Below are 19,494 nucleotides of genomic sequence, written 5' to 3'. Positions count from 1 at the left end.
ACCCCCCCAGGGGAAAGATTACAAGAGGCCAGGGAGAGGTTCATGACCTTATCTTATCTCAGTCCGATGACACCTTCAATCAGTCAGTTCATTATGCTGCCTGACAAATCAACCACAGAAGAAGACTCACGTCCTGCTATTATGTTATATCGGAGACATTAAGTCCATATCAATTACATCCCGCTGTCTATAGTTGGCTTCATTAATTGATTTTAAGTTCCCATTCTTCCTAAGTTTTTTTTAATGAAAATATTTGTCCTTTGTGTGTCTTACTTAACCCCTCTCAATGTAATTTACTACCTTGGTGTACAGTGTATTATCAACTATGTGAACGGCTGGCTCATGCCTACTTTACATTAGTGTTTGGAAGCAGCTAAATTAAAATGATTTGGTGCTTGACAGCACATGAAGGATTACTTGTTGTTTACTGTTCAAATGTATTATGAAGTTATGAGTAATGGTAAAAAAAACACCACAAAATTGCAGAATTTCTGTACTACTCCTTACATAAATATCACTGTGTCGTTAGCCACCTCTGTCAGACTGAGACAAACAATATGAATTTCACTGTGTCGTTAGCCACCTCTGTCAGACTGAGACAAACAATATGAATTTCACTGTGTCGTTAGCCACCTCTGTCAGACTGAGACAAACGATATGAATTTCACTGTGTCGTTAGCCACCTCTGTCAGACTGAGACAAACGATATGAATTTCACTGTGTCGTTAGCCACCTCTGTCAGACTGAGACAAACGATATGAATTTCACTGTGTCGTTAGCCACCTCTGTCAGACTGAGACAAACGATATGAATTTCACTGTGTCGTTAGCCACCTCTGTCAGACTGAGACAAACAATATGAATTTCACTGTGTCGTTAGCCACCTCTGTCAGACTGAGACAAACAATATGAATTTCACTGTGTCGTTAGCCACCTCTGTCAGACTGAGACAAACAATATGAATGTCACTGTGTCGTTAGCCACCTCTGTCAGACTGAGACAAACAATATGAATTTCACTGTGTCGTTAGCCACCTCTGTCAGACTGAGACAAACAATATGAATTTCACTGTGTCGTTAGCCACCTCTGTCAGACTGAGACAAACAATATGAATATCACTGTGTCGTTAGCCACCTCTGTCAGACTGAGACAAACAATATGAATGTCACTGTGTCGTTAGCCACCCCTGTCAGACTGAGACAAACAATATGAATTTCACTGTGTCGTTAGCCACCTCTGTCAGACTGAGACAAACAATATGAATTTCACTGTGTCGTTAGCCACCTCTGTCAGACTGAGACAAACAATATGAATGTCACTGTGTCGTTAGCCACCTCTGTCAGACTGAGACAAACAATATGAATTTCACTGTGTCGTTAGCCACCTCTGTCAGACTGAGACAAACAATATGAATTTCACTGTGTCGTTAGCCACCTCTGTCAGACTGAGACAAACAATATGAATTTCACTGTGTCGTTAGCCACCCCTGTCAGACTGAGACAAACAATATGAATTTCACTGTGTCGTTAGCCACCTCTGTCAGACTGAGACAAACAATATGAATGTCACTGTGTCGTTAGCCACCCCTGTCAGACTGAGACAAACAATATGAATGTCACTGTGTCGTTAGCCACCTCTGTCAGACTGAGACAAACAATATGAATTTCACTGTGTCGTTAGCCACCCCTGTCAGACTGAGACAAACAATATGAATTTCACTGTGTCGTTAGCCACCCCTGTCAGACTGAGACAAACAATATGAATTTCACTGTGTCGTTAGCCACCCCTGTCAGACTGAGACAAACCATATACAAAACGACGCGTCCTGAGCAGCTCGTTCGTCTGATAGAATATATGTCTAAATCAGACACATTGATTGAAAGTGTTCTTGTATTTCTGATGTGAAGTACTACTGTGATGTAAATGTGGTATTTATAATCCCCTGCACAAGACGAAGAAGTTGGTACCAAATGTGGAAGTAATATGGAAGTCTGTGTATGTCTGTTTAATACTCATGAGGCAATGAAAATGTTGCATGGACAGTTAGGTAAAGTTACACTCATTGGAAGCACAGGACATAGGCCTATCGAAATAAACCTTATTTGATACAGTCAGATGTACATTGGGAGGTAAAGTTACACTCATTGGAAGCACAGGACATAGGCCTATCGAAATAAACCTTATTTGATACAGTCAGATGTACATTGGGAGGTAAAGTTACACTCATTGGAAGCACAGGACATAGGCCTATCGAAATAAACCTTATTTGATACAGTCAGATGTATAGTGTTTGTTTTAATTGATAAAAACTGCAATAAAAACATTTCAAAGACAAGTATTTGAATCATGTATTTGAGCCTGTGCTGTGCCCACTGAGTCTCATACAAATATGGATCAGTATTCTACCCTTATGGAAAAAACACTGGAATTTCATGTGATCTTATGTGAAGTTAATGTGATAATAGGTGACAACACGTAAAGCAACATGTGATAACATTAAACTACACATGTGAGAACGTGTGAAGTGTTCCAGAAACACATGTTGTCCCAATAATTGAACAAGTCAAATTTTATGTGAAATCATGTGATTTTCTGCATGTGAAATCATGTGGTTTTTCTGCAAGGGTTGAGCTTTCTGTGGATATAAGAGTTTACTAGTCTATTCTTAATGGCCCTCTCTATATTGACTTTTATCTGGGAATAGCAAATATAGGTGGAAAACCGCTTCAAGGTGATCAGCTGAAGAGAATCTATATCTCCGTGATGGGCTGAGCTTTTTGTACGTGTGCTGGCTGACAACATTCTAGGGATTCTATGATCTTTCAACAAATGTCTCACATCAGGAGCACCTCTACATGAGGTGCTGTAAGCTACAATGAATTCCCTACAACTACACTACAGCCACTGCTGTACTGGTTATGAACTGAATGTCGGGAAAGTGGCATTGATAAGCCAAGGTCACTAGATGATGATTCATTAATACACATAGTCAATTACAGAGCATGGAGATCTTATTAGTAGGATTAAATCCACATCCCTCACTATCTAATGAGTCATTTTAAAGTGTGATCCAGTACAATCACAGGACATAAGCTTATTTTACATCCTGACAACACGGTAGTTTAAAATGTGTATTTGATGTATAGTGTACATACACAGCTATTCAGGATTTCAGCATGACCAGTCAATTGAACAAGAAACCAAATTAATTCAGGATGCACTTTGTAATTTCTTGAGGTGGAAAGACATTTTGATTGTTATTATATACAGTTGAAGTCGGAAGTTGACATACACTTAGGTTGGAGTCATTAAAACTAGTTTACATACACTTAGGTTGGAGTCATTAAAACTAGTTGACATACACTTAGGTTGGAGTCATTAAAACTAGTTTACATACACTTAGGTTGGAGTCATTAAAACTAGTTTACATACACTTAGGTTGGAGTCATTAAAACTCGTTTTTCAACCACTCCACACATTTTTTGTTAACAAACTATAGTTTTGGCAAGTCGGTTAGGACATCTACTTTGTGCATGACAAGTAATTTTTCCAACAATTGTTTACAGACAGATTATTTAACTTATCATTCAGCGTATCACAATTCCACTGGGTCAGAAGTTTACATACACTAAGTTGACTGTGCCTTTAAACAGCTTGGAAAATTCCAGAAAATGATCACATAGCTTTAGAAGCTTCTGATAGGCTAATTGACATCATTTGAGTCAATTGGAGGTGTACCTGTGGACGTATTTCAAGGCCTACCTTCAAACTCAGTGACCCCAAGCATACTTCCAAAGTTGTGGCAAAATGGCTTAAGGACAACAAAGTCAAGGTATTGGAGTGGCCATCACAAAGCCCTGACCTCAATCCTATAGAAAATGTGTGGGCAGAACTGAAAAAGCGTGTGTGAGCAAGGAGGCCTACCAACCTGACTCAGTTACACCAGCTCTGTCAGGAGGAATGGTCCAAAATGCACCCAACTTATTGTGGGAAGCTTGTGGAAGGCTACCTGAAACGTTTGACCCAAGTCAAACAATTTAAAGGCAATGCTACCAAATACTAATTGAGTGTATGTAAACTTCTGACCCACTGGGAATGTGATGAAAGAAATAAAAGCTTAAATAAATCAGTCTCTCTAGAATTATTCTGACATTTCACATTCTTAAAATAAAGTGGTGATCCTAACTGACCTAAGACAGGGAATTTTTACTAGGATTCAATGTCGGGAATTGTGAAAAACTGAGTTTAAATGTATTTGGCTAAGGTGTACGTAAACTTCCGACTTCAACTGTATTGACGCGTACATTAAAGCCATAAGGATAAACCACGAATCAACTGACCACCGGATTCAAAACTAAGGAGATGATTGTGGACTACAGGAAAAGGAGGACCGAGCACGACCCCATTCTCATCGACGGGGCTGTAGTGGAGCAGGTTGAGAGCTTCAAGTTCCTTGGTGTCCACCTCACCAACAAACTAACATGGTCCAAACACACCAAGACAGTCGTGTTGAGGGCACAAAACCTATTCCCCCTCAGGAGACTGAAAAGATTTGGCATGGGTCCTCAGATCCTCAAAAGGTTCTATAGCTGCAACATAGAGAGCATCCTGACAGGTTGCATCACTGCCTGGTATGGCAACTGCTTGGCTTTCGACCGCAAGGCACTACAGAGGGTAGTGGGTAAGGCCCAGTACATCACTGGGGCTAAGCAGCTTGCCATCCAGGACCTCTACACCAGGCGGTGACCCCAGCCACCCCAGTCATAGACTGTTCTCTCTACTACCGCATGGCAAGCGGTTCCAGAGCGCCAAGTCTAGGATCAAAAGGCTTCTCAACAGCTTTTACCTCCAAGCCATAAGACTCCTGAACAGGTAACCAAATGGCTACCCGGACTATTTGCATTATGTCCTGCCACCCCCCAACTCCTCTTTTACGCTGCTGCTACTCTCTGTTAATCATCTATGCATAGTCACTTTAACTACACATTCATGTACATATTACCTCAATTAACCCGACTAACCTGTGGCCCCGCACATTGACTCTGTACCGGTACCACCTGTATAGAGCCTCGCTACTGTTAATTTCACTGTCATTTTACTGTTTTTTTTAATTTCTTTACTTATCTATTGTTTACCTAATCCCTATTTTTTACTTACAAAATGCACTATTGGTTAGGGCTTGTAAGTAAGCATTTCACTGTAAGGTCTACACTGTTGGTTAGGGCTTGTAAGTAAGCATTTCACTGTAAGGTCTACACTGTTGGTTAGGGCCTGTAAGTAAGCATTTCACTGTAAGGTCTACACTGTTGGTTAGGGCTTGTAAGTAAGCATTTCACTGTAAGGTCTACACTGTTGGTTAGGGCTTGTAAGTAAGCATTTCACTGTAAGGTTTACACTGTTGGTTAGGGCTTGTAAGTAAGCATTTCACTGTAAGGTCTACACTGTTGGTTAGGGCTTGTAAGTAAGCATTTCACTGTAAGGTCTACACTGTTGGTTAGGGCTTGTAAGTAAGCATTTCACTGTAAGGTCTACACTGTTGGTTAGGGCTTGTAAGTAAGCATTTCACTGTAAGGTCTACACTGTTGGTTAGGGCTTGTAAGTAAGCATTTCACTGTAAGGTCTACACTGTTGGTTAGGGCTTGTAAGTAAGCATTTCACTGTAAGGTCTACACTGTTGGTTAGGGCCTGTAAGTAAGCATTTCACTGTAAGGTTTACACTGTTGGTTAGGGCTTGTAAGTAAGCATTTCACTGTAAGGTCTACACTGTTGGTTAGGGCTTGTAAGTAAGCATTTCACTGTAAGGTCTACACTGTTGGTTAGGGCCTGTAAGTAAGCATTTCACTGTAAGGTCTACACTGTTGGTTAGGGCTTGGAAGTAAGCATTTCACTGTAAGGTCTGTTGTACTCGGCGCACGTGACAAATAAACGTTGATTTGATTCCTATATATTAACACACAAAATAAGTTGTAAAATGCAGTTAGCATTACAAAAATTAACTAAAAAAATCTCAAAGCATTGCAAGACAAATCTCCAAACCACAGAGAAGCAATTGATAGTTCTGTGTGAATATGTTTCTTTTCATCTAGAAATCTGCCCTTGGCGTGGCTGACAATATCCTAATGATCTGTGCTACACTGTCAACACACCTCAGTAGTCAGTTGTAATTTCAGGAGGAATCATTAAAACCCCAGTTTGGGTTCCTCTTGTTGTGAGGATTTGTAGTGTGTCTGTTTGAAACCAGTTATGTGGATGTTTATGACTAGAGTCTCTCTCTCTATATATATATATATATATATATATATATATATATATATATATACACTGAGTGTACAAAACATTAGGAACACCTTCCTGTTATTGTGTTTCACCCCCTTTTCCCCGCAGAACAGCCTCAATTCGCCGGGGCATGGATTCTATAAGGTGTCAAAAGCATTCCGCAAGGATGTTGGACCATGTTGACTCCAATGCTTCCCACAGTTGTGCCAAGTTGGCTGGATGTCCTTCTTGATACAAACAGGAAATTGTTGAATGTGAAAAACCCAGCTGTGTTGCAGTTCTTGACACACTCAAACCGGTGTGCCTGGCATCTACCACCATACCCCGCTCAAAGGCACTTAAATCTTTTGTCTTGCCCATTCACCCTCTGAATAGCACACATACACAATCCATGTCTGAAGGCTTAAAAATCTCTCTTTAACCTGTCTCCTCCCCTTCCTCTACAATTATTTAAAGTGGATTTAACAAGTGACATCAATAAGGGATCATAGCTTTCAGATCAAATCAAATCTTATTGGTCACATACACATGGCTAGTAGATGTTAATGCGAGTGTAGCGAAATGCTTGTGCTTCTAGTTCTGACCGTGCAGTAATTTCTAACAAGTAATCCAGCAATTTCACAACAACTACCTTATGCACACAAGTGGAAGGAATTAATAAGAATATGTACATAGAAATATATGGAAGAGCGATGGCCGAACGGCGTAGGCAATATGCAGTAGATGGTATAGAGTACAGTATATACATATGAGATGAGTAATGTAGGGTGTGTATACATTATATCGAGTGGAATTGTTTAAAGTGACTAGTGATACATTTATTACATCCAATTTATAATTATTAACGTGGCTAGAGATTTGAGTCAGTATGTTGGCAGCAGCTACTCAATGTTAGTGATGGCTGTTTAACAGTCTGATGGCCTTGAGATTGTTAGCTGTTTTTCAGTCTCTCGGTCCCAGCTTTGATGCACCTGTACTGACCTCGCCTTCTGGATGATAACGGGGTGAACAGGCAGTGGCTCGGGTGGTTGTTGTCCTTGATGATCTTTTTGGCCTTCCTGTGACACTGGGTGGTGTAGGTGTCCTGGAGGGCAGGTAGTTTGCCCCCGGCGATGCGTTGTGCAGACCTCACTACCCTCTGGAGAGCCTTGCGGTTGTGGGCGCTGTTGTGCCTTCTTCACCACACTGTCTGTGTGGGTGGACCATTTCAGTTTGTCTGTGATGTGTACGCCGATGAACTTAAAACTTTCCACCTTCTCCACTACGGTCCCGTCAATGTGGATAGGGGGAGTGCTCCCTCTGCTGTTTCCTGAAGTCCACAATCATCTCCTTTGTTTTGCTGACGTTGAGTGAGAGGTTATTTTCCTGACACCACACACCCAAGGGCCCTCACCTCCTCCCTGTAGGCCGTCTTGGTAATCAAGCCTACCACTGTAGTCTGCAAATTTGATGTTTAGCTCAGTTACCTTAGCTTTCTTGGGAATAGGAACAATGGTGGCCCTCTTGAAGCATGTGGGAACAGCAGACTGGGATAGGGATTGATTGAATATGACCGTAAACACACCAGCCAGCTGGTCTGTGCATGCTCTGAGGACGCGGCTAGGGATGCTGTCTGGGCCGGCAGCCTTGCGAGGGTAAACACGTTTAAATGTTTTACTCATGTTGGCTGAGGTGAAGGAGAGCCCGCAGGTTTTGGTGGCGGGCCGTGTCAGTGGCACTGTATTGTCCTCAAAGCGAGCAAAGAAGTGGTTTAGCTTGTCTGGGAGCAAGACATCGGTGTCTGCGACGGGGCTGGTTTTCTTTTTGTAGTCCGTGATTGACTGTAGACCCTGCCACATACCTCTCGTGCCTGAGCCATTGAATTGTGACTCTATTTTGTCTCTATACTGACGCTTAGCTTGTTTGATTGCCTTGCGGAGTGAATAGCTACACTGTTTGTATTCGGTCATGTTTCCAGTCGCTTTGCCATGATTAAAAGCAGTGGATCGCTGCGCCAGTTTTGTGCGGTTTCTGGTTGGGGAAGGTTTTAATAGTTGCAGTGGGAACAACATCACCGATGCACTTGCTAATAGACTCACTCACCGAATTAGCATATACATTAATGTTGTTGTCTGACGCTATCCGGAACATATCCCAGTCCACGTGATCAAAGCAATCTTGAAGCATGGAATCAGATCGGTCGCATCAGGTTTGAATACACCTGAGCATGGGTATTTCCTGTTTTAGTTTCTGCCTATAGACTGGGAGCAACAAAATGTAGTCGTGGTCTGATGTGCCGAAAGGAGGGCGAGGGAGGGCTTTGTATGCGTCGCGGAAGTTAGAGTAACAATGGTCCAGAAATTTGCCAGCCCGGGTCACGCATTCGATATGCTGATGAAATTTAGCGAGCCGTGTATTCAGATTAGCCTTGTTAAAATCCCCAGCTACAATAAATACAGCCTCAGGATAAGTGGTTTCCAGTTTACATAGAGTCCAATAAAGTTTTTTCAGGGCCGTCGAGGTATCTGCTTGGGGTGATATACACGACTGTGATTATAATGGAAGATAATTCTCTTGGTAGATAATGCAGTCAGCATTTGATTGTAAGGAATTCTAGGTCAGGTGAACAAAAGGACTTGAGTTCCTGTATGTTGTTATGATCACACCACGACTCGTTAATCATAAGGCATACACCCGCGCCCTCCTTCTTACCAGAGATATGTTTGTTTCTGTCGGCGCGATGCGTGAAGAAACCAGGTGGCTGAACCGACTCTGATAACGTATCCCGAGTGAGCCATGTTTCCTGTTCAGTCTATGTTATGGAAAGAGCAGGTGTTCATAATGTTACTGTAATGAACACAATGGGAGACAGAGCTGGTTTCAAGCGCAGGGTGCAGCAGGTGTCCAAAAGGGCAACAGTAGGGGCAGGGAAAAAGCTAGCAACGTTGTCCGGGAGATCAGGCAATAGGTTGATAACAGAAAATCCGATAGGCTAAAGTACAAGCAGGGAATAGGCAAAATGCGTCGTCAGTGAGGCAGGCCAAAACTATCATACAAACCCTTTATAGACGGACAGCTATTCCGAGACAGCTCCATAACACCATGGCTGTACTAAATTCTACAGGGACTTCAGGTTCCGAAAAAAAAGAAGGTATGGGTACTGTAAAAATAACTGAACATTATGAAGTGGATATGAACATACACATACTCAATTACATGCTAGCTTACACAGAGACTTATACATAAACACACACCTGATATCGCTCTCTTCTCACTCTCGTTTCTCTTCTCTTCTCTCCCTCTCTCTCTATTGTCTCTCTAATGCATAGCAACCCAGGTGTAAAATAGTAAATAACGGCTACTTCTCAGAGAGTTTTGAATGGTCAAGAGGAGTTAAACAAGGGTGTCCGCTGTCACCACATCTATTCGTTATGGTCATCGAAATGCTAGCTATTAAAATCAGATCCAATAACAACATGAGAGGATTAGACATCCAAGGCTTAAAAACAAAGGTGTCCATGTATACCGATGACTCAAGTTTTATATTAAGTCCATAAGCTAGATCCCTGCAATGTCTCATTGAAGATCTAGATAACTTGTCTGTACTCTCTGGATTAAAACCTAATCTTGATAAGTGTACAATATTACGTATTGGATCTTTTAAAAAATACAACTTTTACATTACCCTGCAGTTTACCTATAAAATGGGCTGATGGTGAAGTTGACATACTCGGTATTCATATCACAAAATATATAAATAAGCTCTCCACAATGAATTTCAATAGAAAACTTAAAATAGACAAGATCCTACAATCATGGAGAGGTAAATACCTGTCTATTTATTAAAAAATTGCCCTGATTAACTCCTTAGTCATATCTCTGTTCACTCAGTTACTTATGGCTCTGTCTGATCCTGATGATTTGCTTTTCAAATCATTTGAGCAAAAAATATTCCGCTTTATCTGGGACGCTAAACCAGACAAAAATAAGACGTGCCTATCTATATAATTAATATGAATTGGGTGGGTTGAGATCATCAAATATAAAAGCACTAAACCTCTCTCTAAAAGCTTCACTCATTCAAAAGTTTTATTTGAACCCTAAATGGTTCTCAAGTAGATTACTAAGAAAAGCTCATCCATTGTTTAAAAATGGCCTTTTTGCCTTTGTGCAGATTGCCCTGTCTCATTTTCGATTAATTGAAAATTATACTTTTTTCAAAGTATCTCTCTTTTTCAAACAAGCATTGCAGAACTAGCTACAATTTAAATTTCACCCCCCTGAAAAGATACAACAAATATTATTGCTGAACTCAAATGTGCTGGTTGATAAAATACCTGTATTTATGGGAAAGGGTATTTTGTTCTTAAATTATAGTGTAAATTGGAATGGTAGAGTTATGTCCTTCGTGGAGTTATCAGAATTGTACGGGAAGGTCTGCTCAATCCAAAAGTACAACCAATTGATTACAGCATTACCACAAAAATGGAGGAGGCAGGTGGCAGCGGGAGAAGGTAGGGACCTGGTCTGTCTGCCCAATATAAAGGATCAAAACTGTCGGAGGAATAAAAATAGCATACATAGGAAAGTATACCCATTTCATTTGAGGACCAGGATGTTGACAACTGTGCCATACAGATTGCAAAATAGTTGGGAAGAGATTTTTGATGTACCGATTCCATGGTACAGGATGTATGAGTTGATATATACAGTGTGGCAAAAAAGTAATTAGTCAGCCACCAATTGTGCAAGTTCTCCCACTTAAAAAGATTAGAGAGGCCTGTAATTTGCATCATAGGTACACTTCAACTATGACAGACAAAATGAGAAAAAAAAATCCAGAAGATCACATTGTAGGATTTTTAATTTATTTATTTGCAAATTATGGTGGAAAATAAGTATTTGGTCAATAACAAAAGTTTATCTCAATACTTTGTTATATACCCTTTGTTGGCAATGACAGAGGTCAAACGTTTTCTGTAAGTCTTCACAAGGTTTTCACACACTGTTGCTGGTATTTAGGTCCATTCCTCCATGCAGATCTTCTCTAGAGCAGTGATGTTTTGGGGCTGTTGCTGGGCAACACGGACTTTCAACTCCCTCCAAAGATTTTCTATGGGGTTGAGATCTGGAGACTGGCTAGGCCACTCCAGGACCTTGAAATGCTTCTTACGAAGCCACTCCTTCGTTGCCCGGGCGGTGTGTTTGGGATCATTGTCATGCTGCACAGCATAGTTGAAAGATATGTGTTGCGTAGAAACCCGAAGTGGGTGGCCAGCAGAGATAGATGGGATGAGCTGAGGGAAGCTGAGGGTTGGGATGTGGAATTGGAGACAAGTGAGAGTGGAGTTTCTGTGTGGGAGATAGAATGATAGTCAAAGATAAAAGTATAAAAAATAAAAAATAACATTATAAAAAGTCAGTTTGCATGACACTGAGGGGCATTGTTTTTACAACTAATGCCGGTTTGCCTGAGGCTGATGCTGTGCAGGTGTTTGTACACATGCATATACACACTCTCATTCAAATAAACACATACAAGAACACACACATATAAAGTAGGCATTGCTGTTAGGATTTCAGTTGTTCTTGATGTCCTTTGTTTTAAATGTATTCTTTTTTTTGCATGTTTTCTTCTGTCTTTTCCTTTTTTCTCTTTAGTTCATTCTCTTGGCTGTTGGTGCATTGGGGGGGGGGTTCTTGGGGGTGGGGAACGGAATTCATTTGATTATTTTTTTTTCTTCTTGGGGGGGGGGGGACTGTTGGATGACTGGTATGATGCAGTTGTTGAGCGGCTTCACTGCAAGTATATTGTATGTTTCAGATATTCAATAAATCACGTAGTTTTTAAATTTATCATACACAGGAGGATCAAATTACAGGGAAAATAGAGGTCCGAATAGAAGTGTGTCAAAAATAATAACAATACCTCGCCATGATGGGGTGCAAAGAAATAAACTAAATAGTGTGTGATAATGACATACAGGTGTGTGAACAGGTGATCAGAATTCAGGTGATTGGGATCTGGAGAGTGAGCTGCGTTCGGGGGATCTATGTGTTTGAGAATGTGAGCTGGAAAGTGGGCTGTCAGTGCAGGTTGTCAGGCCAGTTCAAGTGTTCAGCAGTCTGATGGCTTGTAGATAGAAAATGTCTCTGATCCTGTTGGTATCAGACCTCATGCTCCGATACTGTCTGCCTGGCGGTAAGGGAGAGAACAGTTTGTGGCTGGAGTGTGTTGGGTCCTTGATGATGCTGCAGGACTTCCTCACCAAGTAGATGTCCTAGATGGGTGGGAGCACGGTCCCAGTGATGTACTGGGCCATCTTCCCCACCCGCCGGAGGGCCACGGTCCCAGTGATGTACTGGGCCGTCTTCCCCACCCGCGGGAGGGCCACGGTCCCAGTGATGTACTGGGCCGTCTTCACCACCCGCCGGAGGGCCACGGTCCCAGTGATGTACTGGGCCGTCTTCACCACCCGCCGGAGGGCCACGGTCCCAGTGATGTACTAGGCCGTCTTCCCCACCCGCTGGAGGGCTACGGTCCCAGTGATGTACTAGGCCGTCTTCCCCACCCGCCGGAGGGCCACGGTCCCAGTGATGTACTGGGCCGTCTTCAACACCCGCCGGAGGGCCAAGGTCCCAGTGATGTACTGGGCCGTCTTCCCCACCCGCCGAAGGGCCCCGGTCCCAGTGATGTACTGGGCCGTCTTCCCCACCCGCCGGAGGGCCACGGTCCCAGTGATGTACTGGGCCATCTTCACCACCCGCTGGATGGCCTTGCGGTTGTAGATGGAGCAATTCCCATACCAGGCCATGATGCAACCGGTCAGGACACTCTCAATGGTGCAGCGGCAGTATTTGGAGAGGACCTGGGGTGGCAAGCCAAATTTCTTCAGCCGCCTTGTCAAGAGTGCACATCAGCGTCTCTGCTAAGAGTGGTGGTGGTGTTGGTTCACGTCAGGACTAGGGAGTACAACAGTGGGCCGAGGAAACACCCCTGGGGTGGCCTCTGTGTTAAGAGTCAGTGTGGTGGAGGTGTTGTTGCCCATCCTCACAGCCTGTGGTCTGCCCATCAGGATGTCCAGGATCCAGTTGCAGAGGGTGGTGTCTAGACCCAGGGCTCTGAGCTTGGTGTCGAGCCTGGAGGGAACAGCAGTGTTGAATGCTGAACTGTAGTCTATGAGCAGCATTCTCACATAGGTGTTCCTGTTGTCCAGATGTGTTAGAGCAAATTGGATGGGTCCAGTGTGCCTGGCATGCTGGCCTTGATGTGGGCCATGACCAACCTCTCAAAGCACTTTATGATGACTGGGTTGAGTGCAATGGGCGATAGTCATTTGGGCATTTCACTTTATTTTTATTGGGCACAGGGACGATGGTGGTCTCCTTGAAGCAGGGGGGGGCTACAGCCTGGGATAGGGACATGTTGAACATTTCCGAGAAGACGCCTGCCAGCACACACTCTGAGGACACAGCCAGGGATGCCATCTGGGCCTGCCGCTTTGTGAGTATTCACTCTTTTGAGAGTTTTCCTCACAACTCTCTCTCCCTCTCCTTCTCTTTCTCTCTCCTTCTCTCTCATTACCAGAGAATCATCTCTCTCTCTCTGTAAACCATTTACATATGGTCTAATATGACATTACCAGAGAATCATCTCTCTCTCTGTAAACCATGTACACACAGTCTAATATGACATTACCAGAGAATCATCTCTCTCTGTAAACCATGTACACACAGTCTAATATGACATTACCAGAGAATCATCTCTCTCTCTCTGTAAACCATGTACATGCAGTCTAATATGACATTACCAGAGAATCATCTCTCTCTCTCTGTAAACCATGTACATACAGTCTAATATGACATTACCAGAGAATCATCTCTCTCTCTGTAAACCATGTACATGCAGTCTAATATGACATTACCAGAGAATCATCTCTCTCTCTGTAAACCATGTACACACAGTCTAATATGACATTACCAGAGAATCATCTCTCTCTCTGTAAACCATATACATATGGTCTATCACGCCCTGGCCATAGAGACACTTTAATTCTCTATTTTGGTTAGACCAGGGTGAGACTAGGGTGGGCATTCTAGTTTCTTTATTTCTATGTTTTCTATTTCTTTGTGTTTGGCCGGGTGTGGTTCTCAATCAGAGGCAGCTGTCTATCGTTGTCTCTGATTGAGAATCATACTTAGGTAGCCTTTGTAACGGTTTTCTTTGGGTGAAGGAGAGTCGGACCAAAATGCAGCGTGGTATTCTTGATACATGTTTAATAAAGAATAAAAACGATCAATACAAAAACAACAAACGTAACGTGAAAACCTATACAGCCTATCTGGTGACAACAAACACAAAGACAGGAACAATCACCCACAAAACCCAACACCAAACAGGCTACCTAAATATGGTTCCCAATCAGAGACAATGACTAACACCTGCCTCTGATTGAGAACCATATCAGGCCAAACATAGAAATAGACAAACCAGACACACAACATAGAATGCCCACCCAGCTCACGTCCTGACCAACACTAAAACAAGGAAAACACACACGAACGATGGTCAGAACGTGACAGCCTTTATCCCACCTGGGTTTGTGGGTAGTTGTTTTCTGTATAGTTTTAGTTACCTTACAGAACTGTTCGTTTCTCACTTTGTTATTTTTGTTCTAGTGTTCAGATTTAAACAAATATCATGAACACGTACCACGCTGCGCTTTGGTCCACTCCTTCTTCATCAGACGAGTGTTACACAGTCTAATATGACATTACCAGAGAGTCATCTTTCTCTCTGTAAACCATGTACATACAGTCTAATATGACATTACCAGAGAATCATCTCTCTCTCTGTAAACCATGTACATACAGTCTAATATGACATTACCAGAGAATCATCTCTCTCTCTGTAAACCATGTACATACAGTCTAATATGACATTACCAGAGAATCATCTCTCTCTCTGTAAACCATGTACATGCAGTCTAATATGACATTACCAGAGAATCATCTCTCTCTCTGTAAACCATGTACATACAGTCTAATATGACATTACCAGAGAATCATCTCTCTCTCTGTAAACCATGTACATACAGTCTAATATGACATTACCAGAGAATTAACAACATTAGAGGGTTATTGTTCCAAGCGTTCAAAGTAACTGATGTGCATCGGTCCCATTTGGCCAGATCTGTAGTAAAGCATTAGTTTGTGTGTTTGAGTGTGTGTTTGTGTTTGAGTGTGTGTTTGTGTTTGAGTGTGTGTTTGTGTTTGAGTGTGTGTTTGTGTTTGAGTGTGTGTTTGTGTTTGAGTGTGTGTGTGTTTGTGTTTGAGTGTGTGTGTGTGTGTGTGTTTGAGTGTGTTGTGTTTGAGTGTGTGTGTGTGTGTGTTTGAGTGTGTTGTGTTTGAGTGTGTGTGTGCGTGTGTGTGTGTGTGTGTGTGTGTGTGTGTGTGTGTGTGTGTGTGCATCAAATCAAACTGTATTTGTCACATGCGCCGAATACAACAAGTGTAGACCTTACCGTGAAATGCTGAATACAACAAGTGTAGACCTTACCATGAAATGCTGAATACAACAAGTGTAGACCTTACCATGAAATGCTTTACTTACAAGCCCTTAACCAACAGTGCAGTTCAAGAAGAGTTAAGAAAATATTTAACAATTAAGAAATATGCATTTGTGTGTATGTGTGTGTGTGTGTGTGCATGCACGTGTGCATTTGTGTATGTGTGTGTGCTTGCAAATGTATGCATTTGTGTGTGTGTGCTTGCAAATGTATGCATTTGTGTGTGTGTTTGTGTGTATTTGCACGTGTGTCTGTTTGCCAGTTACATAAACACAGAGAACATGAACCAACTGCTGGGATGACAAATAGAGACAGGGATATTTGTATGCAGCCAGGCCCCAACTCATGAATATTCATGAACTGCCGATGACACATACACGACTCCGTGTCTTGCCAGTAAGGTTACGCAACAGCCAACAGACTATATAAAATGGTCAAAAACATACCCAATTAGCAGAACTGTCAAAACAACACATTAAAACACAAACTCATTTAGTTAACCCTGAACAGGAACAACCTGATGGCATTTACAGAACAGTAAGCAACTAAGCTGTCGAGGTGAAAAAATAAAACAAGTATACCAAATTATATACTGTTTCCATGGGTTGTCCGATTGTCCTCACACAGGGAAACACACAACCCATAGATAACCAAGACGAAGGAACATTTTACATTCTAGTCATTTAGCAGACTCTCTTATCCAGAGCGACTGCATTCTTTTTCCATACTTGTCCAACACAGGAATTGAACCCACATCCCTGGCGTTGCAAGCACCATGCTCTAACAACTGAGCTGCAACCAAGGAACCAAGGAAGTGTGTTCTATGAATCACCTGTCTCTCTTTGACTGAAGTCTGAAGGGTTTTATACAGCTGCTATTACATCAGTACCTCCAGGATTGTAAGATTCTGTAATCACAATTTTTTTTTTTTTTTACAAAAATCAACATTTCTCTTCATATTACGCAAGCCTTTGCAAAATTGACCAATCACCTTACGCGTACCACATAACACAGTCAAATCACTGCACTTGAAAAATAGGGATCCCAATTTTAACCAATTACCACACTTTTACCCCATAAAATGGTTCAATCAAGGCACACGCAACAAACGTTTTTCCCCGCCAGCGCATTGTCATGACAACTTGGACCAAAATCATGAACGTAGAAACAGAGCACAATAAACAGAGTAGGCTAGCTCTCCCTGTTACTGTAAATCGGTTCATAGAACACAGCTTACAGTATGTCATTTCATCCCTGTTACTGTAAATTGGTTCATAGAACACAGCTTACAGTATGTCATTTCATCCCTGTTACTGTAAACCGGTTCATAGAACACAGCTCACAGTATGTCATTTCATCCCTGTTACTGTAAACCAGTTCATAGAACACAGCTTACAGTAAGTCATTTCATCCCTGTTACTGTAAACCAGTTCATAGAACACAGCTTACAGTAAGTCATTTCATCCCTGATACTGTAAACCAGTTCATAGAACACAGCTTACAGTATGTCATTTCATTCCTGATACTGTAAATCAGTTCATAGAACACAGCTTACAGTAAGTCATTTCATCCCTGATACTGTAAACCAGTTCATAGAACACAGCTTACAGTATGTCATTTCATCCCTGATACTGTAAATCAGTTCATAGAACACAGCTTACAGTATGTCATTGTATCCCTGTCAAACGTGGCGGCCATTGATAACAGTTCTGGGCTGTGACGATCATTATTGAGGTGTATCTGCTGTAAGCTTTCCTTCTCCTCCAAGAGTGGTGTGCGGATTTTAAGGTGGCCATCATCTTCCACTATATTGAGTTCAACACTCTCTATCTCACATACTGTAGAGACCATAAAGAAAGCCATTGGCTGCATCCCAATGAAATTGTTGCCAGCAGAGCTGGCTAGGCTGTTTTCATGTTATCCAATCATCGGCCAGAGCGTCAGGTGTGCGCTCCGAGAGTGAAACGAGATGGGTGGGGCTAAAGCTTAAGAGGGTGTGAACGATGCTGAATGGGTGTAGACAAAGAATCAAATCAAATCAAATCCAATTTTTATTTGTCACATACACATGGTTAGCAGATGTTAATGCGAGTGTAGCGAAATGCTTGTGCTTCTAGTTCCGACAATGCAGTAATAACAAGTAATCTAACTAACAATTCCAGAACTACTGTCTTGTACACAGTGTAAGGGGATAAAGAATATGTACATAAGGATATATGAATGAGTGATGGTACAGAGCAGCATAGGCAAGATACAGTAGATGGTATCGGGTACAGTATGTACAAATGAGATGAGTATGTAAACAAAGTGGCATAGTATAGTATAAAGTGGCTAGTGATACATGTATTACATAAGGATACCGTCGATGATATAGAGTACAGTATATACGTATGCATATGAGATGAATAATGTAGGGTAAGTAACATTTATATAAGGTAGCATTGTTTAAAGTGGCTAGTGATATATTTACATCATTTCCCATCAGTTCCCATTATTAAAGTGGCTGGAGTTGAGTCAGTGTCAGTGTGTTGGCAGCAGCCACTCAGTGTTAGTGGTGGCTGTTTAACAGTCTGATGGCCTTGAGATAGAAGCTGTTTTTCAGTCTCTCGGTCCCAGCTTTGATGCACCTGTACTGACCTCGCCTTCTGGATGATAGCGGGGTGAACAGGCAGTGGCTCGGGTGGTTGATGTCCTTGATGATCTTTATGGCCTTCCTGTGACATCGGGTGGTGTAGGTGTCCTGGAGGGCAGGTAGTTTGCCCCCGGTGATGCGTTGTGCAGACCTCACTACCCTCTGGAGAGCCTTACGGTTGAGGGCGGTGCAGTTGCCATACCAGGCGGTGATACAGCCCGCCAGGATGCTCTCGATTGTGCATCTGTAGAAGTTTGTGAGTGCTTTTGGTGACAAGCCGAATTTCTTCAGCCTCCTGAGGTTGAAGAGGCGCTGCTGCGCCTTCTTCACGATGCTGTCTGTGTGAGTGGACCAATTCAGTTTGTCTGTGATGTGTATGCCGAGGAACTTAAAACTTGCTACCCTCTCCACTACTGTTCCATCGATGTGGATAGGGGGGTGTTCCCTCTGCTGTTTCCTGAAGTCCACAATCATCTCCTTAGTTTTGTTGACGTTGAGTGTGAGGTTGTTTTCCTGACACCACACTCCGAGGGCCCTCACCTCCTCCCTGTAGGCCGTCTCATCGTTGTTGGTAATCAAGCCTACCACTGTTGTGTCGTCCGCAAACTTGATGATTGAGTTGGAGGCGTGCGTGGCCACGCAGTCGTGGGTGAACAGGGAGTACAGGAGAGGGCTCAGAACGCAACCTTGTGGGGCCCCAGTGTTGAGGATCAGCGGGGAGGAGATGTTGTTGCCTACCCTCACCACCTGGGGGCGGCCCGTCAGGAAGTCCAGTACCCAGTTGCACAGGGCGGGGTCGAGACCCAGGGTCTCGAGCTTGATGACGAGCTTGGAGGGTACTATGGTGTTGAATGCCGAGCTGTAGTCGATGAACAGCATTCTCACATAGGTATTCCTCTTGTCCAGATGGGTTAGGGCAGTGTGCAGTGTGGTTGAGATTGCATCGTCTGTGGACCTATTTGGGCGGTAAGCAAATTGGAGTGGGTCTAGGGTGTCAGGTAGGGTGGAGGTGATATGGTCCTTGACTAGTCTCTCAAAG

The 19,494-nt window shown here is 42.7% G+C and overlaps 1 protein-coding gene across 1 annotated transcript in view; it reads right to left on the bottom strand.

The window, feature by feature from the left end:
* The window catches only part of LOC110516873 (protein eyes shut homolog), a 240,571-nt gene extending 226,829 nt beyond the window's left edge, over positions 1–13,742 (bottom strand). Inside the window, exons 1-3 of the mRNA XM_090217983.1 lie at positions 13,605–13,742; positions 12,827–13,123; positions 12,570–12,721 (exon numbers count right to left, since the gene is read on the bottom strand). Coding sequence (XP_090074109.1) covers positions 12,570–12,721; positions 12,827–13,123; positions 13,605–13,742 — 587 coding nt within the window. The remainder of the gene's footprint in view (positions 1–12,569; positions 12,722–12,826; positions 13,124–13,604) is intronic.
* Positions 13,743–19,494: the final 5,752 nt, after the last annotated feature.

Source organism: Oncorhynchus mykiss, chromosome 23 (genome assembly GCF_057628025.1).
Source record: "Oncorhynchus mykiss isolate SJ-2025 chromosome 23, ASM5762802v1, whole genome shotgun sequence".
Taxonomy (NCBI): domain Eukaryota; kingdom Metazoa; phylum Chordata; class Actinopteri; order Salmoniformes; family Salmonidae; genus Oncorhynchus; species Oncorhynchus mykiss.
This window is presented reverse-complemented; position numbering and strand designations above follow the sequence as displayed.